The 25197-nt window shown below is 49.6% G+C and overlaps 1 protein-coding gene and 1 pseudogene across 37 annotated transcripts in view; one reads left to right on the top strand and one right to left on the bottom strand.

The window, feature by feature from the left end:
- The window catches only part of MADD (MAP kinase activating death domain), a 42288-nt gene that overhangs the window by 2072 nt on the left and 15019 nt on the right, over positions 1-25197 (top strand). For 7 of the 37 annotated variants that reach the window (XM_066361580.1, XM_066361577.1, XM_066361621.1 and 4 more), the window contains exons 2-25: positions 1914-2073; positions 3213-3809; positions 4216-4519; positions 5195-5326; positions 5759-5872; positions 7058-7138; positions 8665-8843; positions 9610-9845; positions 10019-10175; positions 11585-11688; positions 11780-11970; positions 12349-12602; positions 12855-12994; positions 14227-14328; positions 15645-15704; positions 16070-16172; positions 16536-16722; positions 16824-16974; positions 17711-17917; positions 19518-19571; positions 20544-20644; positions 21195-21278; positions 21565-21723; positions 25018-25126. In XM_066361580.1, the coding sequence (XP_066217677.1) occupies positions 2012-2073; positions 3213-3809; positions 4216-4519; positions 5195-5326; positions 5759-5872; positions 7058-7138; positions 8665-8843; positions 9610-9845; positions 10019-10175; positions 11585-11688; positions 11780-11970; positions 12349-12602; positions 12855-12994; positions 14227-14328; positions 15645-15704; positions 16070-16172; positions 16536-16722; positions 16824-16974; positions 17711-17917; positions 19518-19571; positions 20544-20644; positions 21195-21278; positions 21565-21723; positions 25018-25126 (3868 nt within the window). In that variant the 5' untranslated portion in view covers positions 1914-2011. The remainder of the gene's footprint in view (positions 1-1913; positions 2074-3212; positions 3810-4215; positions 4520-5194; positions 5327-5758; positions 5873-7057; positions 7139-8664; positions 8844-9609; positions 9846-10018; positions 10176-11584; positions 11689-11779; positions 11971-12348; positions 12603-12854; positions 12995-14226; positions 14329-15644; positions 15705-16069; positions 16173-16535; positions 16723-16823; positions 16975-17710; positions 17918-19517; positions 19572-20543; positions 20645-21194; positions 21279-21564; positions 21724-25017; positions 25127-25197) is intronic. The other 30 variants (XM_066361701.1, XM_066361733.1, XM_066361597.1 and 27 more) reach the window with 14 other exon arrangements.
- Positions 6216-6373, bottom strand: LOC136390054 (U2 spliceosomal RNA; annotated as a pseudogene).

Here is a 25197-nt window from a genome sequence, read left to right as displayed (position 1 = left end):
TCATTTTGTTCAACATTGTTTAGTTATAACATTGATGAGATGCTGTAAGACCTTAACTTTTGTTTTTGTCAATTAACCTATGGCAAAATTGGTTTTGTTATCTATCATTTTCAAACCTGATGGCATTAAGTGAAGACTTACTGTCCTTTGGCTTTCATCCTAGGCATTATCCACATAATTCTTCATAGAACGAATTATGCTTTTCCCCATCTCCCATTTAGTTTCTGTGTTTCTCTGGCCTCATTCTCGTTGGGAGGAGCTCGATTCAGCTCTGTAACAGTGTCCCCCCACTTCCGCAGTATGCTCCTGGCTCCAAAGCAGAGGAGAGAACCAGAGGACTTTGTGGGTGACAGTGATGCCTAGAAAGGAGTATATGGCATGCTTGGGAACTCGGCTTTGGTTGTGTGGAAAGGAGATAAATCTGTCGAACTCCAGAATTAGGACAAACTGCAAACAAGAGACAGATGGGGGAGAAGATAGCCTAATAATTTGCAGGTGCTGTCAACGAAAGAGGTGTGTCCAGAGTCAAGGAAAATGAACTATTATGGGCCCTGGTCAACTCTGGAGTAGCAGCTGCTAGTACTGTGAGGTCACCAAGCAGGGGTGGGGCTGTGGCTCTGCTATAAATAGTATGGGGCGCCATAGTCACTATGGAGATAAAACTGAATCCTATTACCTGCTGGTTCTCTATTGGGAGCCAGGGAAAGGAGGGAGCAGTGTTTTGAGGATTTGAGAGGTGTTGCAATTAGGTCTCTTTTATTATTAAGTAAGGGAGAAAAAGCATAGAACTTCTACTCATTATCTGTATCAAATAGGGCCGTGAGCATACAGGAAGTGTGTATGTGTGTATGGGAGTGCATGCAGTAGCAAAAAAAGGGACTGGTGTGTGAGTGTGTGTGTAGTGTAGTGTAGTGGGGGTCTGTGTGTGCGACAGAGAACAAGGTCTTAGTGTAGCCATGTGCAGAGCACAGAGATGGAGTTCTGGAAACAGTGGAAATAATACTGAGGTAGAGTGAAGCATTTTATTACAGAAGTGTATGGAGACCCAACAGGAAATAAATTATAATTAAGACCCTATAAGCTTTTCTTAATATTTGGACTGTGGTTAAGAAGTTCCTCTGAGCACTTCTCCCTGTCCTTGCAGAAGTTCTGTTATTTCTGCATCTAATTGCTAGTCTTTGTAAGATATAGCAAGACAAGGCTCATCTGTGTGTATTGTATTACTGATGCCAATCCTGGGACTGAAATAGAGGAGAAAGACTATGATTCAGCACCAAGGGCAGAGCTAGTAGCCTTAGCCACTGGGTCCCTTTTTTGCTTCAAGAGGGATAAAAAATGGTTTGGATAAAGCAGCTGGGGCATAGATAAATATTCTTCATTTGAGGTTGCGCAGGGTAGAGTAGCCAGCTGTAGTTATTGTCTGAGAGCAATCAACTATACAGTCTATATGGTAGTTTCACATCAAGCTGAAGGCAGAATATTGGAACAGAGAATAATTAGGTTTCCATCTAGAGCTAGAAGTACAGATTCATGCTGATTAGAGAGTCTGGTTTGACCCTGATCCACCCTGGAGCGGTCCTGAAAGTGACTTAATTTTTGTTATCATAATGATTGAGTCCAGATTAGACTAACTGGGTTTGTTTTTCAGAAACAGAGCCCCGGAGGCAAGGCTGAGAAAGAATTGGGTTTGTAGGGATGGAGAGATGAGCCATTACTTATCCTCCTTTTTGTTATTTGACTCTGTGAACTCATAAGCCGAGACCAAACTCTAGGCTGGGAAAAGTGTCGGGTTCTCCTATCTTTAGTACTAAAATGGGAGGCCTTCTGACCTATGCCCCTGGCTGGGATGAAGCCAACAGGGTTGAGTCCCCTGGCCACAGCCATGGATCTTATCAGTACTTTTTTCCTACTAGACTTGGATTTTCAGATAATAACAGAATTCCTCCTGGGAATGCTGACTCCTTGCTTGGTGCCTTGAGGTCTCTCTGAGATGAGCCGATGAATTGGAACCATGGTGCAAAAGAAGAAATTCTGTCCTCGGTTACTTGACTATCTAGTGATCGTGGGAGCCAGGTAACCAAGAGACTGATTTTTGTCTTGTCCTCTAAGATAGCCACAAAATTATTTCCCTCTCCATTTCCATGTTGATCTGCATGTCTCATTCTTCCCTTATTATTTTACTCTGACAAGAGCATCGCTGCCACTTGTGAAAACAGCCCTCAGGTGGATTGAGGGAGCAGACGGAGCAAAACTCCTCTTAACTAGCTAGCATCTCTGTGTTCTCGAGCAAATGCACTCTGTATACCCCGGTTTCCTTGTTCTGTTGTTTGTTTGTATGTGTGCTCCCAGATTGAGCACTCCTTGTTTGTTTGTTTTGTTTTGTTCTTTTGGTTGGAGAGAGAGAGAGACAGAAACATTAATTTGTTGTTCCACTTACTTATGCATTCATTGGTTGTTCCTTGTATATGCCCTGACCAGGGATTGAACCCGCAGCCTTGGTGTATTAGGATGATGCTCTAACCCAGGGGTCGGGAACCTATGGCTTGCGAGCCAGATGTGGCTCTTTTGATGGCTGCATCTGGCTCGCAGACAAATCTTTAATAAAAAAAATAATAACGTTAAAATATAAAACATTCTTATGTATTACAATCCATTCATTTCCTACCGCTCATGTTCATGGTTGCGGGTGGCTGGAGCCAATCACAGCTGTCCTCCGGGACAACACCAAATTTTTATTGGATAATGCCTAACGTACACAGGTCGTTGTATGGCTCTCACGGAATAACATTTTAAAATATGTGGCGTTAATGGCTCTCTCAGCCAAAATGGTTCCCAACCCTGATCTAACTAACTCAGGTACTCAGCCAGGGCCAATTTCCTTGTTTTGTAAAAAAGGAAAGTACACTGTGCTCTTTCTCTTCCTACATATGCTCTTTTAGTGATTCATTTGAGCTAATGCACCTTGGAAAGGTGTGAGTGATAATTTTATGGTTGAAGCTTTTTCTCCCATTTCAGGGTAGGTGTCTTCATGACAGTGCAGGGCTCATTTAAGCTACCAGCTAAAGGTGGCAAGCAGCGTCCATATTTTCCAAGGTCCCACAGTTAGTAATCTGATCCAAAATAGCATTTTGAACTCTCCTTGTTGACCGTGGTAAAATCTGACAGAGCACCCTCTCCCTTCGGGCTGCTGACTCGGTCTTCATCCGCTTCAGGCACCCGAGCAGTGACAGTGTGGCCCAGACTCCTGAGCTGCTGCGGCGCTACCCGCTGGAGGACCACGCCGAGTTCCCCCTGCCCCCGGATGTGGTGTTCTTCTGCCAGCCGGAGGGCTGTCTGAGTGTGCGGCAGCGGCGCATGAGCCTGCGGGACGACACCTCTTTTGTCTTCACCCTCACGGAGAAGGACACTGGAGTCACGCGCTATGGCATCTGTGTCAACTTCTACCGTTCCTTCCAGAAGCGGCTGCCTAAAGAGAAGGGGGAAGCCGGGGCAGGGTCCCGCGGGAAGGAAGGGCCCCGAGCCACCTGCGTTTCGGAAGAGGCGGGCACCGAGAGCTCGGAGAGTGGCTCCTCCCTGCAGCCTCCCAGCGCCGACTCCACCCCCGATGTGAACCAGTCCCCTCGGGTGAAACGCCGGACCAAGGCGGGGAGCCGTTCCCGCAACAGTACTCTGACGTCCCTGTGTGTGCTCAGCCACTACCCCTTCTTCTCCACCTTCCGAGAGTGTCTGTACACCCTCAAACGTCTGGTGGACTGCTGCAGTGAGCGGCTGCTGGGCAAGAAACTGGGCATCCCTCGAGGCATCCAGAGGTACGGCTTGCCGCTGGTGCTGAAGGGGAGCATTTAAGAGATAAGGTTTCATTGGTCTGTGAGGGGCACAGGAAGTTTCTCTAAAGCCTGAGGTCCTTCAGACCTATGTGAGCATATAATGTCAGTCCGTACTAAGCGAAGGACTGCTCCTGAATTGGACCTGCTACCGTAAGTGTGTTGGGATCGCTGCTGAGGAATGTGGTGTTTCATGGTGAGCAGGACCAGTCCTGCCACGCATACGTTTTCATACTTGTTCTCACTCTTGTGCGTGCCCTGTGGTCCTAGCTGAGCTCAAAGGGTGGGCTTTTCCAATTGCTGTCGTTATACCCCCGATGATTACGTTGGGCTGCAGCGGGGTGTCAGCTCCTGGTGCTTACGTGTCTGTTTCCTGCTCCCCACCCCTCAGGGACACCATGTGGCGCATCTTCACCGGATCGTTGCTAGTGGAGGAGAAGTCGAGTGCCCTTCTGCATGACCTTCGAGAGATCGAGGCCTGGATCTACCGACTGCTGCGCTCCCCGGTCCCCATCTCTGGGCAGAAGCGAGTAGACATCGAGGTCCTGCCCCAGGAGCTCCAGCCAGCTCTGACCTTTGCTCTTCCAGACCCCTCTCGATTCACGCTGGTGGATTTCCCGCTGCACCTCCCCTTGGAACTGCTGGGTGTGGATGCCTGCCTGCAGGTGCTGGCCTGCATTCTGCTGGAGCACAAGGTGAGAAGCCCAGCTTTCCAGACCTGTGAAATGTGACGGAGGCTGGGCCGTGAGCTCCTTGAGGGCAGGGACTACATCTTCTTCATCTTTTTATCTCTAGGAGGTAATATGGTGCCAGGTACACAGCAAGTACTCAGTAGTTGTAGGTTGAATTAAGGTATCAGGTGGGATGTATTCAGAGGGCTGCCACTGAGTCGAATTATCTTTTTTTTTTTTTTTTTTTTAATTTTTATTCATTGATTTCAGTGAGAGAGGAAGGAAGAGAGAGAAAGGCAGGATCATTCATTTGTTTCTGTATGTGCCCTGACTGGGGATTGAACTGGCCACCTCTGCACTTTGGGATGATGTTTTAACCAACTGAGCTATCGGTCAGGTCTCAGTGAATGATCTTTAACTATACTGATGTAGTTCTCTGGAAATATCAGTAGTTCTCTTCCAAGGAGTGGTCCTGGAACAGGGGGTGCAAGAACTAGGAGCGCAGGGAGTGAATTGAGGGAAGACCACTGCAGGCGTGGGTTGGGGGGTGGAGGCGGGGTGCGGAGCAGAGCACTGGGAACTGTGGGAAGGAAGCTCCGGGGCCAGAGGCATGGAGAAACAGACGCAGTTGTAGTGTTGGAAGCTGTCTTCTCGTAAACCTTATTTATGCTCTCGAGTGACCCTTCTGACCTGTGGCAGGTGGTGCTACAGTCCCGAGACTATAATGCACTCTCCATGTCTGTGATGGCTTTTGTGGCGATGATCTACCCCCTGGAGTATATGTTTCCGGTTATCCCGCTGCTGCCCACCTGCATGGCATCGGCAGAGCAGGTGAGTCTCGACCTGCCTTCTGTCTCTGTCTGCTCTGTGTTCCAACTCTGTCTGGCTCTGGCGGAGGAGGCTCATTGCTCAAAGAAGCTGTCAATCGGTACCGGTCAGCAATCCCTTATCACAGCTTACTTGTCTGCAGCCTCTGACCTGATTTAGACTGATCTGGTGGTAAAACCTATGCTATTTCTGGTTTTTATTTATCACAGTTAGTGATTATAGGCTACTGACTGCGCCGCTCTAGGTATTACACGATGTACAGAATATATATGCACTAGTACTTTTCTAAAGTCTGAAAAAATTTGAGTTTTGAAACACATCTACCCTTAAGGGTTTTGGAAGAGTAAATGTCTTCTTATCTGGAAAAGTCCTGACTTGATAAGTGATCACAGTGGGTTTTGTTTTTGTTTCTTATCATCTCTATCCTTTCCACAGCTGCTCTTGGCTCCCACCCCGTACATCATCGGGGTCCCTGCCAGCTTCTTCCTCTATAAACTGGACTTCAAAATGCCTGATGACGTGTGGCTGGTGGATCTGGACAGCAATCGGGTAAGGTTCTTGGCTGAGGCATTGTTGGGTCTATAACAGGGTGGTGTCCTGTTTTCCTAGAGTACTCCCAGGAAGGTCCTGATTTGTTTGGTGATGTCTACTGTGTGACTCATTGGAGCCGTTTTTTAAAATGAATCCTGCTTTTATTTTGTGGGTTGAATAGACCCTTTTTAGGACTCAGAGAATTACACGATTTAGTGTCGCCAGAATTAAGTGCTCCCCGCATCTCAGAGCAGCAGGGCAGGTGCAGCTGCCGGATAGTCACACATGGTGCGGATCAGCTAATGGCTTTCTTTCTAGTAAGAAACTGTCTTTCAGTACAGATGTTTTTTTCTTGGCCCCGAAGGGGTGCACCTTCCCTGAACGGAGCAAGCTCTTGTTCCATCTCCCTGCTCCAAACATCCATTTAATATGTGGTCCTTGGATCAAGGATGTATCAGATATTAAACTGATGAGAACAGACAACTACGTTTGATCTTAGCCAAAAGGCCAAGAAGCAGTTTTCAGTATAGACTTTTAAAAATGTGTATGAACGTTCTGTAGTGTGAATACAAACTTCGGTAGGAAGCCCTTGTATGTGTTCGTTATAAAAACTTTAAAAAATAGCCTGGCCTGTGGTGGCGCAGTGGATCAAGTGTTGACCTGGAACACTGAGGTCGCTGGTTCAAAGCCCTGGGCTTGCCTGGTCGGGGCATATATGGGAGTTGAGAGTTGATGCTTCCTGCTCCTCCTCCCTTTCTTTCTCTCTCTCTCTCTCTCACTCTCTCTCTCTCTCTCTCTCTCATTCTAACTCTCCTCTCTAAAATGAATAGATACATAAAAATTAAAAAAAAATAAGTAAAAACTTTAAAAAATACAAAGAATTGCGAAGAAGTAAATAGAAACCATATCCTATTATCTAGAGATAGCTGCCAATAACATTTAGGTATATTTCCTTTCGATGAGTGTGAATATCATAAGCATGTGTATGTATGTAGCTCATAATCTGTTGGCATGTCACGTATATATGATAATATTGTAAATACAACTACCTGTTCTTTTTACTTACCCTTATATAAGAAACGGTTTTTAATTGGATTTATTGGGGTGACATGGGTTAATAAAGTTACAGAGGTCTCAGGTGTACCATTCCATCACACGTCATCTGTACACTAAGCAGTCATTCTAAGGTCTTCTCTGGTGCAGGTGATTGCCCCCACCAATGCAGACGTGCTACCTGTCCTGCCAGAACCTGAATCACTGGAGCTGAAGAAACATTTGAAGCAGGTAAGTGAAGAAGGGAGAAAGGGAGGGAGCAGAGCTGAGGCAGGACTGCTGTAGGCAGACAGCTGCGTGGGGAGCCAGCTTCCTCTCAGACTTCCGACTTCCGTCAGCAGTCGTCACCTTGGGTGGGCTTAGGAGGGGGTGTAGCACATTCCTGGGCAGCAGGGGGAGTCTCAAAGAGGGCTTTTCAGACTCCTTCTAATTCACCGTCTACCCTCCATCTACCCTCCCACCTTCTGATGCTTATCACGCTGTAGAAAACAGCTCTTTACTTTCAGTTTCTTGCCACCCTTTACTTTCAGTTTCTTGACACTTCTGCTATTTTTTATGGCCTTGGGTTGTCTCTCAGTCTTGTAAAGAGGGAGTTAGGGCGATCTGGCTTTTTAAATGTTTTCCTCTTAAATCGATCCCTAGGTCCCTATAGAATCCTTTCTCCCAAAATTCCTTTCTTTGCATAATCCCTTAAATGCATTTTTCATTAATTAACTTTCTTCTTCTCCTGCATGCTGAGCACAGTATCTGAAGGTAAAACCTGGCAAGGCCCCATCCCTCTGCCTGCTGTATGTGTGATAGAGGACCACCAGTAGATAGCTCTGTCTTTGTAGGAATCCCTTCTCTCCTTCAAAGGGTCTTCAGGAGTCTGTCTCCAGTTGTTGTCTGAGTTGCTTAGCAATACCTCTGGATCAGTGGTTTTCAACCACTGGTCCGATCTGTGGTCTGGTAGTTGAAAACCACTGCTCTATGATACTTGCTTGGATTGAAATGGATCATTTTGTATCATCCCTCTTACTTGCTTCACCTCTGCAGATGTAATATGATGCCTTGTTACTGCAGTCCAGTGAAGGTTGCAAGTTCAGAAAGCTCTTTAGCTGTATTCCTGTGCTGTGTTTTCATCCTTGATGATTGCTGTAGTATGGCTAATGAAATAGAGAGGTCAGTGTACGGAATTGGACTTTAAATGTCTGTAGGAGCTAAGGAACAGGGCTTGTTGATCCTGTATTCCTACCTCTGCTGCTCAAAGTGGGGTCCATGGACCAGCAGCACTAGCCTCGCCTGGGCTTGGCAGCAGTACGGAATCACCCCAGACCTATTGAACTGGAATCTGCATTTTAACAGTATCCCCAGTTGAAATCTATGCTCATTAACATTTAAGAAGCTCGCTGATCTAGACCAGGGGTTTCAAACTGCCCCATGGAGTCTCTCAGGGGTTGGTTTAGGTTGCCAGTACCAGATACATGAAGCTCTAGCTTCCTTATGTCTTTCAAAGAAGCTGAAGTTACAATTGTTTATATTTCCACATAGATTTCAATTGAAAAAACAAGATTTCACGGCTAAAGTAAATTTGAAAACTGTTATCCTGAATTCGATCAAGTTGCCTTGAGCCGAATATCTGTGTAATTCACCTTAGTTCTAAAGGTTAAAATATTTGGATTCTTATATGTCAAAGATGGAGGCTCTTTCCCAGGAGATGAGATTGTCTAGCCCTCCAGGATTCTGCCTTCAGTGAGGAATTTCTTGCTGTTCCACAGGCCCTGGCCAGCATGAGTCTCAACACCCAGCCAATCCTCAACCTGGAAAAATTCCACGAGGGCCAGGAGATCCCCCTTCTTTTGGGAAGGCCTTCCAATGACCTGCAGTCCACACCTTCCACTGAATTCAACCCCCTCATCTATGGCAATGACGTGGATTCTGTGGATGTCGCAACCAGGTACTGACCAAGCTGATCAGACAATCACGAGCTCTTAAATCGTCTCTCCTTACCCAGAGACTACTTCCCTGAGCCAGTGTTTCCTTGTATATAAAATATGTGTAACACTGGGTTATATGTATGTACTACCTTAGTAAGAGCGAAGGGAAGAAATAGTTCACCCTACAGTAAGGCATTTTAAGCCTTGAATGAAGAAGAGGACTGATAATTCTTTTTTTTTTTTTTTTTTCATTTTTCTGAAGCTGGAAACAGGGAGAGACAGTCAGACAGACTCCCGCATGCGCCCGACCGGGATCCACCCGGCACGCCCACCGGGGCGACGCTCTGCCCACCAGGGGGCGATGCTCTGCCCATCCTGGGCGTCGCCATGTTGCGACCAGAGCCACTCTAGCGCCTGAGGCAGAGGCCAAGGAGCCATCCCCAGCGCCCGGGCCATCTTTGCTCCAATGGAGCCTCGGCTGCGGGAGGGGAAGAGAGAGACAGAGAGGAAAGCGCAGCGGAGGGGTGGAGAAGCAAATGGGCGCTTCTCCTGTGTGCTCTGGCCGGGAATCAAACCCAGGTCCTCCGCACGCTAGGCCGACGCTCTACCACTGAGCCAACCGGCCAGGGCCCGAGGACTGATAATTCTTTAAGATAATCTCTCCTCTTGATGTTGGAAGCCTGTGGAGCCAGCGGCTTTGGGAGGTGGTCTGAGGCTTTGGCTCGTAGGAATGGTCAGTCTGCTGGGCGTGGGACTCGGATTATCTCGCCTCCCCTTCTTCCCCAGAGTGGCCATGGTCCGTTTCTTCAACTCCCCCAACGTGCTGCAGGGCTTTCAGATGCACACGCGCACCCTGCGCCTGTTCCCTCGGCCGGTGGTCGCTTTCCAAGCCGGCTCCTTTCTAGCCTCGCGTCCCCGGCAGACTCCTTTTGCCGAGAAGCTGGCCAGGACTCAGGCTGTGGAGTACTTTGGGGAATGGATCCTTAACCCTACCAACTACGCCTTTCAGCGAATTCACAACAGTGAGTGCCCCTGCCCTCTGCGCTGCCCCGCCTGATTCAGCCTTTGTCCCTTCTGATGGCTCTTCCCTTCGCTTTTCCCTGCGCTTTCCGTTTCTACTTTGCTTTTACATTTTACCTGCCCCCCCCCCCCCCCCCCCCCGTTGCTTATTCTGTTCCTTTTCCTCTTTGGGTAGACATGTTTGACCCGGCCCTCATTGGTGACAAGCCGAAGTGGTACGCTCATCAGCTGCAGCCCATCCACTACCGCGTGTACGACAGCAACTCCCAGCTGGCAGAGGCGCTGAGTGTGCCGCCGGAGCGTGACTCCGACTCTGACCCTACCGATGACAGGTGAGTGGTCCTGGGTGGCAGCAAAACCGTCCGCTAAGGCAGAGAGGTTCTCACCAGCCCTCTGTAACACAGTGGCAAAAGCTCACAGAAGTTACACATCAGCATTTGAAACCTTGGATCAGGGGTCCGCAAACTACGGCCCCGTGGGCCACATGAAGCCCCCTGAAGCTATTTATCCAGCCCCCGCCGCACTTCCGGCAGGGGCACCTCTTTCATTGGTGGTCAGTGAGAGGAGCACAGTGACCATCTCATTAGCCAAAAGCAGGCCCATAGTTCCCAAACTGGTTAGTTTGTTGATTTAAATTTACTTGTTCTTTATTTTAAATATTGTATTTGTTCCCGTTTTGTTTTTTTACTTTAAAATAAGATATGTGCAGTGTGCATAGGGATTTGTTCATAGTTTTTTTTTATAGTCCAGCCCTCCAACGGTCTGAGGGACAGTGAACTGGCCCCCTGTGTAAAAAGTTTGGGGACCACTGCCTTGGATTATATTCTGGGTTTTTTTTGTTTGTTTGTTTGTTTTTACAGAGACAGAGAGTCAGAGAGAGGGATAGATAGGGACAGACAGACAGGAATGGAGAGAGATGAGAAGCATCAATCATCAGTTTTTCGTTTCGCATTGCAACACCTTAGTTGTTCGTTGATTGCTTTCTCATATGTGCCTTGACCATGGGCCTTCAGCAGACAGAGTAACCCCTTGCTCGAGCCAGAGACCTTGGGTCCAAGTTGGTGAGTTTTGCTCAAACCAGATGAGCCTGCGCTCAAGCTGGCGACCTCGGGGTCTCGAACCTGGGTCTTCCGCATCCCAGTCTGACGCGCTATCCACTGTGCCACTGCCTGGTCAGGCAGATTATATTTTGGTTGCTTGTTTTGTGTTAGCTTCCTTATTTTATCTTGTTCCCCGGCCTCTGCATTTTTCCTAGTGCCGATGGCCGATGGCCGGTTCTTTTCCCTTCAGCTTCTTTCTGCTTTTTTCCCCCCCGCTTGTTTTTTGTTTTTGTTTTTTTATTCAGTGAGAGGAGAGGAGGCAGAGAAACAGACTCCCACATGCGCCTGGACTGGGATCCTCCTGGCAAGCCCACTAGGGGGCGATGCTCTGTCCATCTGGGCTGTTGCTCCGTTGCTCAGCAACCGAGCTCTTCTTAGCACCTGGGGCAGATGCCATGGCACCATCCTCAATGCCCAGGGCCCACTTGCTCTGATCGAGCTTATAGCTGCAGAAGGGGACGAGAGAGAGAGAGAGAGAAGGGGAGAGGGAGTGGTGGAGAAGCAGATGGGTGCACCTCCTGTGTGCGCTGACTGGGAATTGAACCCAGGACATCCACATGCCAGGTCAATGCTCTACCACTGAACCAACTGGCCAGGGCCTTCTTTCTGCCTTATTTGATTTGTGTGTTCTCCCTCTGCAGTGGCAGTGACAGCATGGATTATGATGACTCAAGCTCTTCTTACTCCTCCCTTGGTGACTTCGTTAGTGAAATGATGAAATGTGACATCAACGGTGATACTCCTAGTAAGTGTCCTTGGGGGGCTTGGCCAGCCGTGGGCCAGCTTGGGGTTCTGGGACGGTGTGGTCTGCAGCCGCCACCCTTGGGTGTTGGCAGATGTGGATCCTCTGACACATGCGGCCCTGGGGGACGCCAGTGAGGTGGAGATCGCTGAGCTGCACAGCCAGAAGGACGCGGAGGAGCCCAGGCCTGACAGCGAGAACTCGCAGGGGAACCTGCCGCCACGCTCGAGCCCCAGCACCACCGCCAGCAGTAGCCCCAGCACCGTCATCCACGGGGCCGGCTCCGTACGTGAGCTCCTGCTGGGGGGCTGGGTGTGGGCTGCTGGCAGTGGCCTCACCTCTATGAAGAGAGCTGGGATGAAGCTCTTTAATTTGCTACTTTCTCCACAGTCTTCCTGTCTCCTCTCCGTAGGTCCTGTAGCTTGGAGCCTATAAGATAGTTTTGACCGCAGAAGGAGGTCATTGGCCTTTGTTCAGGGATTAGCTAAGATTCCCCCCTTGCGTAGTTTGTGGGGACAGAGAACAGAGATGCCACAGAGATCTTTTCTCTCACGTTCCTTGGGATAGGAATCGGACAGGCTTGGCGTGGCCCTGCCAAACTGAGAATGTAGGAAGGCATCACTGGGCACCAGGTGACTGCTTTCCATGTAATGTGGCCTGTAGGAACCTGCTGACTCCGCAGAGACGGACGACCAGGCAGCAGTAGGCGCCTCCAAGCCCCTTCCTCCCGGGCCTCCCAGCACTGGCAAATCGAACGCGGACAGGCATCAGGCAGAACCTGGAGAGGGGCCAGTGCGCCGGCGAGCCTGTGACAGTCCCTACTTCGAGCCCCAATATAGCTTCCCCCCTGAGGAAGATGATGATGACCAGGGGGAAAGTTACACTCCTCGATTCAGCCAACATGGCAGCGGCCATCGGTGAGAGCCTGGGGGCGCCTCCTAGCTGGGTGACGGAAGGACCTCATTGCAGCAGAGCCTGGGTGAGGGTTAGTCGGGAGGTCTGAGAAGTTGGGATGCCTGCGTGGTCCTGCCATCCCCCGAGGACAATGCTTTGATCTGGGCACTTAGGAATTGTGGGAAGGGAACGGTGACTGCAGTGTATCCTCAGGCCCACACGCGCAAGATTAGGGTCCCCTGCCTGGGGCTCATAGGTGCCACTGTGCATTCAAGGGCTCAAAAGCTGCTGCGGCCCAACAGCTTGAAACTGGCAAGCGACTCGGATGCAGAGTCAGACTCTCGGGCGAGCTCTCCCACCTCCACTGTCTCCAACAACAGCACTGAGGGCTTCGGCGGCATCATGTCTTTCGCCAGTAAGTGCTCAGCTCTCTCGCCTTTCCTGTTTCTCTCCGCGAGGGCCTGGCCGCGACACATGCCGCCCAGAACTTCAGCTCTGGGCCTGGGTTGGCGTTACCAAGTCCCAGTTCAGGTCACTCGGTGATACTCCGGAAGGTGTATTCAGGGGAGGTCAGTCAAGTACAGGGACAGATTAATCATTATCTTTATACCTGAAGGCTTCAGTCTATGTCAAGTAAGATAGTAGGTCAACTGAAAAATAACATACATATATATATATATATATATATATTTTTTTTTTTTTTTTTTTTTGTATTTTTGTATTTTTCTGAAGTTGGAAACGGAGAGGCAGTCAGACAGACTCCCGCATGCGCCTGACCGGGATCCACCCGGCACACCCACCAGGGGGCGATGCTCTGCCCATCTGGGGCATTGCTCTGTTGCAACCAGAGCCACTCTAGCGCCTGAGGCAGAGGCCATGGAGCCATCCTCAGTGCCCGGGGCCAACTTTGCTCCAATGGCGCCTTGGCTGCGGGAGGGGAAGAGAGAGACAGAGAGGAAAGAGAGGGGGAAGGGAGGAGAAGCAGATGGGCGCTTCTCCTGTGTGCCCTGGCCCGGAATCAAACCCAGGACTCCTGCATGCCAGGCTGACGCTCTACCACTGAGCCAACCGGCCAGGGCCACCAATATATTATTAAAAAGGATACCCTTGTATGTGTATTTTGTGGAAATGCTCTTGTCAGATATCTAGTATCTTCTTTATCTGGTGAAGGACTTTTTCCTGAACATGCTTTAAAATCTATATGAGGTTGACTTTTATGCATGGAGAATATTTCCAGAAATGAGGGGTGGTGTCAGTTAAAGGTTGAAGACAGACTCGGAACCAGAGAAGGCCAACATAGGAGACAATTGTGACTGGGTTTTTTTTTTCAGAAGCTGGAAAGGGACAGAACCAACTTTAGACCAGAAGCTCACTGACTGCCGGCTTTCGAGCCAAATTAACCGTAGATGAGAGACTTGCATATTATCATGGGAGGCAGTCAGAGCAAGTTGTTTCTGGGTTCCGAGCAATCTTGGCGGTGGCCCCTTTGTTTGCCCTGAGTTAGACGTGGCCCTTTCTAAGATAGGTCGGGGCACTGGGGTTACGTTTGGAAAGGAGGAAGGTGACGACAATGACTTAGTCATCAGAGTGTAATGCTTTGATTCTCTATCCCCCTAACTCATTGCTCTCACGCCCTCCCCTCGATAGGCAGCCTGTATCGGAACCACAGTACAAGCTTCAGTCTCTCCAACCTCACGCTGCCCACCAAAGGTGCCCGGGAGAAGACCACGCCCTTCCCCAGTCTGAAAGGTAACTAACTACAGCCCTGCTTTTGCCAAGCCAGGATGCTCTGAGAAACATTTTAGGCCTACGAGTGCTGGCCAGGAGCCCCGTGCCTGATGACTCGTTGGATCTGGTTGTCGCCTCTCCTGTCGCTTCCCATGCTTTCACTGCACATCACGGGCTCTTGCTGGGTGTCAGATGGAAACTGTCTTCTTTGTAGCTAAAGAGAAGGCCCTGTTAGGTCATTGAGGATAAGGCATCTGTGGGATTACTGCGGCCCCCCGGGGGAAACTTTGTCAGAGGTACGCAAGTAACGTAGGGATGATCCAGCGCTACCAGTCATCGGCCAGGTTCCGACAGTCTGAACTCGGGACGAACTCCATCCCAAAGAGAGTCCCCACCAGGGCAGTGTTGTGAAGAGCCTGGCACTGTTTGTTTATTTTGTGTTTTGAGCTTGGCAGTGTTTATAGAGTCAAAAAACCTCTTACTTTGACTTCATGTCAACGTAGGGCCTGCGAGCGGGCCAGGTGATATTAGTTGGCTTCTGAGGGCCGTTGAGATCTTATTTGATTTTCATCGCCGACAAGTCAGGGGGCTCTTCTGAATTTACTCTAACTTTTGTGTCCTCTGGATATTGCGCTGAAATATTTAATCGTGGTAGAAAGCACGGAGAGAAGCAGCTCCGTGTATTTTTTTTTTTTTTACCTGATATCTCTTCCCAGTGATTAAAAATGTCAGAAGCCTAAGGAGTGTTTTTGGCAGGGGACCTAGCTGGCTGGGCACAGGACCCCGGAGCTAGGGGTGCAGGGCAGTGAGGAGCACTGAGGAGTGACTTCGCTGCGGCTTGCGGGCTAGGGGTGGAAGGTGGCCGGCGGCAGCGGACAGCTGGAGCGCTCTCATTGCATGCTGACGCTTCCCCTCATCTGCTGCTCTGTCACCCCGCCACCTTCAGCCTCACGCCTCCACCCCACCTCCCATGACAGCATCTGCAAGACGGGTCTCTCCCCTCAGCGCACCGCAGGCCCTCTGGACCCTGTGCCAGATGTTTCATGAACAGTGTCCCTCTCCCATGCATGTGCCTGTTTAGTTCCCAAAGGCTCCTTGTCACTCACCTGGCCCCTGGCTTTGAGAGGCCACAGTCTTAGGGATGGTCTTTCCTAGAGCCTTGGTTGTCTCCTGGTCACTTGTCTTCTAGCTCTGAGGTGCCCGAGAACCCTTAGGTGCCCGGTTATGCGCACTGAGCTTTGGGAGAACGCTCGGCTTACCTGACTTACCGCTCCATCGAGGGTTATAGGGGTTGTGGTATCGTGGCACGCCTACTAATTGTGTATTTTGTGTCCCAGTATTTGGGCTAAATACTCTAATGGAGATTGTTACTGAAGCCGGCCCCGGGAGTGGTGAAGGTGGGTCTTGCCCGTGAGCTGTGCATGATCTTTTTTCTCCTAGCATCTCCTGTGCCTGCCCGAGGGCCATCCTCCTCCTGGAGCAAGCAGCGTCACCCGCTGACCTGCCTTGCCCGTGCCTCGCCCCCGCGATGCCCGTGCTTGCCCCTGGGGCGTGCTGCTGGTGCATGTGGAGTGGTCTGAGCCTCCACCCCCACTTCCTCCACGTTGCCGTGGCTGGTCTGCGCCCCTGTGTGCTGTCCTGGGGCTGACCTCACCCAGCCCTGCTGGGGACCGGGTGTGGAACCTAGCCCCCCGGGGCTCTGCTGACCCGAGCTGCTGGGCTATGGCGGTGACAGCTCTCCTCCCTTCCTTCCTGGCTGTAGGAAACAGGAGGGCCTTGGTGGACCAGAAGTCGTCTGTCATTAAACACAGTCCAACAGTGAAGAGGGAACCGCCGTCGCCCCAGGGTCGGTCCAGCAATTCTAGGTAACACATGGCCGAGCTGTTTTACAAGTTTTTGGATAGAGGTAGTGATTTCCGTACCAAACGTTATAGACACTCAGGAGTGGGAGAGAAACTCTCAGCTGGGTATCAGCCCTTGCCAGGGCCCCCGCTCCGGCTCGGTCCCCACGCACCCGTCCTAGCTCCTGGCACCCAGGAGAGCGAGGCAGCAGTGTTGGGTACTTGGGTGAACCAGTCTCCCCGCAGAGATGGGGGGTTGCAGAAGACGCAGACATTCGGACACCTGGCCCGGTGTTTGGCCCCTGGAGGCAGACACCGAGGCTGGCGGAAGGGGGGTGGCCCTGCAGAGGAGCTGCTGACTGCAGAAGCGGCGTGTGGCACCCACAGCGAGAACCAGCAGTTCCTGAAGGAGGTGGTGCACAGCGTGCTGGACGGCCAGGGCGTGGGCTGGCTCAACATGAAGAAGGTGCGGCGGCTGCTGGAGAGCGAGCAGCTGCGGGTCTTCGTCCTGAGCAAGCTGAACCGCACGGTGCCCTCGGAGGACGACGCCCGGCAGGACGTCATCCCGGACGTGGTCGGTGTTCGGGGTTGGGCGTGGGCGCCAACCGGGAAGCAGGGGCGGGGGGGACGCCAAAGGCGGTTTGACCGACTCTAGCCCCCGGGTCACTGTTGCAGGAGATCAGTCGAAAGGTGTACAAGGGAATGTTAGACCTGCTCAAGTGCACGGTGCTCAGTCTGGAGCAGTCCTACGCCCACGCGGGCCTGGGCGGCATGGCCAGCATCTTCGGGCTCCTGGAGATCGCTCAGACCCACTACTACAGCAAAGGTGGGGATCGTGCTGGGGGCGGGGGCAGGGGGCAGCGTGCCGCCCACAGCCCTCCCACTCGTCTCCAGAGAAAACGAGCTGTTCCCCTGACAGATTTCTCAGAGCCAAGCTGTTGCCCTCAAGCTTTGGGTTTTTTTTTTATCTAGTGCATGTTCACGTGTGGTCTGTATCTTTTTCTGTCCTGCAAAATAAGATGTCAGTTTATCTTTCCTTGCATTTCTTCCATTCCACATCCTCCTGACTCTTGGTTCTCCCACCTCATTTCCATACCTTGATTCTCTCACTCACTGTCTTCTTTTTGGCCTCTTCTTTTTTTTTTTTTTGTATTTTTCTGAAGCCGGAAATGGGGAGAGACAGTCAGACAGACTCCCGCATGCGCCCGACCGGGATCCACCCCGCACGCCCACCAGGGGCGACGCTCTGCCCACCAGGGGGCGATGCTCTGCCCCTCCGGGGCGTCGCTCTGCCACGACCAGAGCCACTCCAGCGCCTGGGGCAGAGGCCAAGGAGCCATCCCCAGCGCCCGGGCCATCTCTGCTCCAATGGAGCCTTGGCTGCGGGAGGGGAAGAGAGAGACAGAGAGGAAGGAGGGAGGGGGTGGAGAAGCAAATGGGTGCCTCTCCTATGTGCCCTGGCCAGGAATCGAACCCGGGTCCCCCGCATGCCAGGCCGACGCTCTACCGCTGAGCCAGCTGGCCAGGGCCTGGCCTCTTCTTACATTCAGTCTTTTCCTCAGAACCAGACAAGCGGAAGAGAAGTCCAACAGAGAGTATAAACGCCCCAGTTGGGAAGGATCCTGGCCTGGCCGGTCGGGGGGACCCGAAAGCTATGGCACAGCTGAGAGTTCCCCAGCTGGGGCCCCGGGCGCCAAGTGCTACAGGAAAGGGTCCTAAGGAACTGGACACCAGAAGTTTAAAGGAAGAGAATTTTGTAGCATCTATTGGTATGTGTCACTGCGTTTGGTGCGCTGGAGGGGTTTTGGCTTCTTAAATATCCCTCCCTCCTTTCAGTTCATCCAGAGTCCTGCCTTTCTCTCTCCCCATGCTTTGCTTTCTAGAGAAGGAGAGAGATCTGTGTCTGTTTCTGATGGTTCTTTATACTTCTCTATCCCTCATGCTTCATCTGCAGCCACCCCTGCCCGCCTCTTACCATGGAAGTTTTTTTGGGGTGGGGTCAGGGTAGCTCACCACAGGGAGTCGGAGCTGTGCTCCTGGTCTCTTCTTTTTTTCACATCTGGAGGTCTTCACGAAGTGGGGAGGCCACGTGAGCTCCTGGAAGCTATCAGGTCGTTTATAGATGCAGCATTAGGCTATAGAATTATGATCATCTGGGTCTATAAAGCCAGTTTCCTCCCATCCAGCCATTATATTGCCCTCAAATTTGCTCCTCTGGAGTATGTCTGGCAACCCCATTTTCCTGGGTTCTGGACCTCACGGAATAGATTCCTGAGTCATCTTTTCTTCAAAACTTTCCTTACTGGACTTGATTGAGAGCTTGTTTACATTGACCTTGAGTCATCCAGTTTGTGTCTTTCTCTTTCTGGCTGTAGGTCCCCAGGTAGTAAGCTTCGAACTGACGGCTCTTTGCCACAATCAGTAGCAGTTACTTTATGTTCTCATAAATGATAGCAAGGAACTGGTTTCCTTTTTAGGGGCATTATGCTTCTCTAGCCAGCAAAATATTGTCCTAGAGGCAATCAGCCCTGCCTCTCTCCTGCCTAAGTGATATTCTAGGAAAAGCATTGACCTGCCCTCAACTAGGAATGTGACTTTGGGCAAATCACTTCCCCTCTCAGGGTCTCTGTCTCCTTATCTGGAAAACGAGGGGACTGGACTAAGTTCTGCCAGGAAGAGTCTCTGTGATTGCTATGCTCTCTTCTTTACCCCTGCGAGATGCTGTTCTTGACATTTAATATTCTCTGTTACCTCTCCTGGATGTCCAAGTAATTGGCCAACAGTGGGTCTCTGATTAGGACAGGCACTGATTCTGAGGGTGAGTCAGGTTTTTTGATAGCAACAAGGAGAGATGCCGGCTGCCTGCCTGAGTGACCTCTTTCTAGGTCAGTGAATCAGCTATGTGCTCATGCTTCTGAAAACCAACCCTTGGGGCTGCTTGAGGTGATCCTCTGCCTTCTCTGGAATCTTTAAAACTTGCCTTCGCCCTGCCGTTTCGGCAGAGAGAGTGCGGTGCGGCGGGAGTCGCGCGGCCCTGAGGGACGGCTCCAGCCTCTTCAGGATCAGTGTCCTTTGCCAGAACCGAGGCCCTCGATTAAAGGCTCTTCAGGCTGTCACATTCTGCCACACTGAGGCCAGGGTTCGAAATTTGGAGTCTTCATTTCATGAGTTGGGAGGAAGTCGTTAGATCTCTCGGTTTTTAGTCCCCCCCCCCAAATGAAGATCTCTTTTTTTTTTTTTTTGTCTCTTGAATTGTAATCTTGTACGTGAGAGTGAATCAACTTGGGTGGGTGGGTTTCCATTTCGTCTGTCTGACCAGCCTCTGACTCTGTCTGTCTTTCTCTCCTGCTTACATTGCATCTGGGGTAGAATTGTGGAACAAGCACCAGGAAGTGAAAAAGCAAAAAGCTATGGAAAAACAGAGTAAGGAACAAACGCCCCTTCCTGTTCCCAAGTCTCCCATACCTGCCAACTCCCCAGGCCCAGGCGGGGCAGGCTCCCTCTGTCAGCCCCACCCCAAATTTGCTCTAGGGGGGTATTTGGAGTGAAAGCAGGTAGGAGGTATGTGACTCATAGGTACGTGGCTTGCAGGCTGCTTCTACACCCCCCCCCCCAGGAGTCAGGCTGTAATTGAGGCGTCTACTGAGTCAAATCCCTTAGAACGTGGTCCTCTATTGCTTCCGAGTCGGTGAGGAGACCCCTGGCCTATTTCAGTGCCCCTCATTGGCTGATGGCTCCCTCACCGTTAGAAGGCCTGTGGGCACAGTTGGCAGAGATGGTTGCTGTCCCTCCGTGTTGAGTCTGTAGCTTCCCTACTCTCTCTGGTGGCTTGCCTAGGCACGCTTTCTTGCTTTCTGTCATTCTGTCCTTCTGCCATATCATTGTGGGTGGGTGGGGGAAAGGGGAGTGGTTTCTTTTTCAAATGTGGAATTGTAGGGTGGGGGTAAGCGGTGTCCATGGAAACGGCCGGTGTTTCTTTATCTCGCTGGGCCTCGCCTTTTCTGGCCCCTTTAGACACACTTGTTTGGGGAGCACTGAGTGATCCGGACCCTCAAAGGGTTTCAGGCACCGGTGAAGCTCTGATTCCGAGTGCAGTGGAGTGCGGTTTAGACAATTGTTTGTGGAGCGTTCCTGTTTTAGGATGATGTGCTCAGGATTTTCTCAGGTTGAGAAGATGGCTGCAGAACTCCTTGAGACCAGGTCTCATTTTTCCTACTTGGTTCTTAAGGCATCTGGAGACTACTTCTTTTAGTGGGGCCAGAGGTGGGGCAGCCCCTGGAGAGGTGACTGGGACAAGCTGAGCGGGTCTGGGCCCAGGCCTGCGGCTGTCCCACTCCCTTCGCAGCCTGCCCCCAGCCTTTGCATGCTAAGTGACAGAAGTCTTCCCCTACCCAGGGCCTGAAGGACTCAAACCCGCCTTTGACCTTGGTGAGACAGAGGAAAAAAGGTCTCAGATCAGTGCAGATAGTGGTGTGAGCCTGACATCTGGTTCCCAGGTTTGTGACAACTTTGTTGATAATTGTGAGTGTTAAATGTGTTATCTCAGAATACTTAAGTTACAACAACAACGATAAGAAGAAACCATGAAACAACATAGATACTCAATAGTAGTAGGGGAATGATGAAATAAATATAGTATATCCATGTAATACAATATTAGTCTCCATTAACTATATTTTTTAAAATTTAGTGACATAGGGCAATATTGGCAAAACTACATTGATTCCAATTTTATTTTTAAAATGTATATAGAAAAGACCGAAAGGAAATGTACTAAAGACTTAACAGTCGTTAATGTAAGTGGGGGGTGGGGGTGGGGGGGATATGGCTTCTGTTTCCTTACCCTTTCATGTATTTTGTTAGTGAGCATGCTTCTCTAGTGTTTATTCTTGTTCTTATTATGTAAGTCATATGTATTCTGTATTCAGAAAAGAATAATAATAGAAGGATGGGGTGGGGAGAAAAGAAGACACAGTGCTGCTTAGGGACACCGAGAGTGGCTGGACGCCTCCCCCGCCGTGTCTGAGTCCCTGTGTCTCGTTTCAGAGGACTGATGCAGACTCCGTCATCGGTGTGAGTCCAGCCGTTATGATCCGAAGCTCCAGCCAGGATTCTGAAGTTAGCACCGTGGTAGGGGAACACCACACTGGCCTCTGGGTGGGTGGGGTGTGGGCTCCACCAGGGACCGCTCTCTGCTCTGGAGGCTGTGCTCGGCCTCAGGCCAGCTGGGCTCTCGTGGTGCGGGCGTGTACCTGTCCTAGTCTTTGTGCACTGAGATTTCACCTGAGGCAGCTCGTCATTTAAGAAGGTCCTTGCGGAGGCTGTGGCGCACCTTTGACGTGGCGGCAGTGAGCACGCACAGCCTGGCCTTCCTGGGACTGGGGAGTTATCCCTCACTACCTTTTTTCCGTTCCAGGTGAGCAATAGTTCCGGAGAGACCCTGGGAGCAGACAGCGATTTGAGCAGCAATGCAGGTGATGGGCCAGGTGGCGAGGGAAGCACGCATTTGACAAGCTCTCGGGGCACTTTGTCTGATAGTGAAATTGAGACCAACTCTGCCACCAGCGCCATCTTTGTAAGCTTTGTTTACTAACAAAAAGACACTGTTTTTTAATGGGGGGGAGTAGTAAGGAATGGAGAGCCTCATGTATTTGGCTTTAAACAAAATGTTTCCTTAGGCTTTTTTAGCAGTCACTTGACTCCATGATCTGAGGCTTTTAGAACCCTCTCCTGACTCATTGATGAGTTAGGGCCCCACCCGGTCTGACAAGGGCCCCAGCCCTGTGTAGCAGTAACTCCCATGTTGAAAATAGACAAAGCGATACCTTTGTGGCAATGCCAGGGTACATAGAGCCCCATCTAGTACCAGTCTACCTAGTTCTGTGGACTAGTCTAGTTTTATTCTGGTCACTACTCTATTAACATAGCACTTTCAAAAAGCGTTTTTTTCTTTTTTCTTTTAATACATTCAAATATTTTTTTTATTGATTGACTTTAGAGAGTCAGAGAGAGGGAGAGAGAGAGAGAAAAGGAAGCATTCACTTGTTTCACTTAGTGGTGTGTTCATGGACTGCTTCCCGTGTGTGCCCTGACCGGAGACTGAACCCGCACCTTTGGTGTTCCCGGATGACGCTCTTAACTGACTGAGCCACCCTGCCAGGACTGACATAGCATTTCTTTTAGCATATTCCTAGCAGTTATTTGAAGTTTTTATTCATTAATAAACATTTATTAAGTGGCTTACTAAATGCCGGATTCCCTACTGAGGAAGTGGGTAAACAGGGCTTCTCATGCTCAAGAGATTTATAGTTCATTATATCACTGTGACTGATCTCTTCTGACAGGTGAGGGGAATGGTGCCTTAGGGAAAAGAAGAACTTGCCCTAGATTACACAAGTCAGTGATTAGTTGGAATTAAATTAATTCTTTTAGCCTGACTGGTGGTGGGTCAGTAGATGGAGCATCGACTTGTGACTCTGAGGTCCCAGGTTTGAAACCCCAAGGTTGCCGGCTTGAGTAAGGGGCCACTGACTGAGCTGGAGCCACCACGAGCCCCCTAGTCAAGGCACGTATGAGAAGCAATCAGTGAACAACTGCAGTGACAGAACTACAAGTTGATGCTTCTCATCTCCTTTCCTGTCTTTCTCTCTCGCTCTCTCTCCTCTCACAACCATACATACATACCTACATACATAAATTCCTTTAGCCTTTGCCTTTAGACCAGGCGTGGCCAACAGTTTTTGCCCCCGGGCCAGATTAGAAAGAAAACTTTTTTCACGGGCCAGATGAAATATTAAAATTAAAAAATGTTAAATACAAAAACGATTCGTTTAAGTAAACAAAATTTTATTATGTAATTTGTTTATGAATAAATGTAAGTAATTTAGTACAACAAATTAACAAAAAAACTAATGTGACATGTTGAGGCGCTTTGCGTCGCCTATTATTTTTTTAATATCTGGCTCTATACTTGTAGTAGCTATTTATTCTTAACACAGCCTCCAAATGTAAATCATTCAATCTTGATCTTGTTGTACTTTTATTTAGATTCATTAAAGAAAAAGTTTGTTCACAAATATAAGTTGAGCTGAAGATTACTAAATATTCCTTGGGAAGTTTTTTAAAATTTCTATATTTTCCATTATTAAATTTATAAAAATTGCACAGACAAGTACAAAAGTTGTAAATCTTTATAATGGAATTTTTTTTAAAAATAAAGAAGTATTATGGCAAATCCATTCAACCAATTATTGGAAGTTAACCCTAGATTAGTCACACACGGAATTCTTTTCCGCGTATCACTATCTTCTTAAATATCTTGATTTCCAAAGACACTTCCTCTTCTGAATAGCTGAAATTTTAACTTTCATTGTTGTACGATGGTTAGATATCGTAGTTTATGTATAACGATTTAAAAGTGCCACTTATTTAATTTCCACAGTGTGTCGTGTGGAGAATATTAAAAATTTAATCGCGGGCCACATAAACTCATTACACGGGCCGGATCCGGCCCGCGGGCCGTATATTGACCATGCCTGTTTCAGACGCACTGCTTTTCAGTATATACGGGCTATTTTAGGCAGCCAGCGTTGAGCACTCGGATACACTTGCCTTTTGATCGCCGAGAGTGGATACTCTCTGCAGGAGCTCATAGGTTCTTCGGTGTGTGGGGAGAATGGAAATGAAATTTAAAAGAAATCAATTATTTAACACTGGTGATCACTCCCACTCCCAGGGTCTTCTGTATGTGCTTCTGACAGAGCAAGTGACATCCCAGAGTGAACATAAGGAATAGATTCTAGAGTCAGCAGAGCCATTCAGGTTAATGGACCTTAATTCTTCCTGAGTTTAAACAGACCATTTTCATAAGAGTATTTGAAATCCTTCTAGTGCGCTGACATTCTGGAGGTGGGGAAAGATGTTATAGAGGAGCAGTCTTGCGGGAAGCCATTCAGCTGTGTGCTGTCTGTCTCTCCTGGCACCTTCCTGGGACAAATTCTTACTTGTCCTGTGCCATTTGGCAAGGGCTCTTGTACAGTTGAGTTGCTGAGGGCAGTTACCTAAATTTCTTGGCTCAGAAAAAGGCTGCTTTAGCAGGAAGTAAATTAGGTTAAGTTAGTATATGGTTCATTGAACAAAGAATTGGGCTGTGAACCAGGAGACGGGTACTTAGATATTGCCTGATAACCTTTGTTCGGTGCTTCTCTACTTATGCTGTTGTGTGCTTTGTGAAACGGGCACGAAACCTGCCTCTTACCCAGTTAAAAATCTTTTAGAATGAATAAAAAGTCTAATATCGCAGAAGCGGCAGATACTTCTGAGGAGGTAGGAAAGAGGAAATTAACATTTATTAAAATACCAGCCTTGTGCTAGGCACTGTTGTGCTTTATATGCATGTTCTGATTTAATTCCTGGGAGGTAAGTCATATGACCTTCCTTTTTCCAGGTGGAAAATGAGACTCGGAGAAGCTAAGTTTCATGCCCAAGGTCACGCAGCTAGTAAGAGGCAGGGCTGTGAACCTTGGCTGGTCTGACTTCAAACCCAGTATTCTTTCTACTGCAGCATGGTGCTGCAGAGAGTTTGCCTAATTTTCTCTGTTTTTAGAGCAGAGTCTTGTAGAGACTAAAGAGTAAAAGAAAGATAAGTCAACATGAAAACGTGATTGCCTGTTGTAAGAGGCAGAAAGCAGGATTGTCAGATTGACTTCTGGTCCGATCCCTGAGGCCAGCAGAGCAGCAGGGCAGGGCTAGTGCAATAGATGTTGTCCGTGACGGTGATCGGTGTGGGAGCCTCGTAATGAGCTGCTTGGTTTGCTTTGCCCCCTTCCCTGGCACCTTGGGTGGCTGACCCGTTACCTGTTCTCTGTAGGGCAAAGCCCACAGCGTGAAGCCAGGCACGAAGGAGAAGCCGGTGGGCAGCCCAGTTCGCTCTTCCGAAGACGTGAGCCAGCGCGTCTATCTCTACGAGGGACTCCTAGGTGAGGAACAGCCCAGGAAGGTCCCTCGCGTGCCGGGAGAAAGCTGCCCTCAGCGGGGGAAGGGGTGGCAC

Source organism: Saccopteryx leptura, chromosome 1 (genome assembly GCF_036850995.1).
Source record: "Saccopteryx leptura isolate mSacLep1 chromosome 1, mSacLep1_pri_phased_curated, whole genome shotgun sequence".
Taxonomy (NCBI): Eukaryota; Metazoa; Chordata; class Mammalia; order Chiroptera; family Emballonuridae; genus Saccopteryx; species Saccopteryx leptura.
The sequence above is the reverse complement of the archived record's forward strand: the minus strand, read 5'-3'. Positions and strand labels throughout refer to the sequence as shown.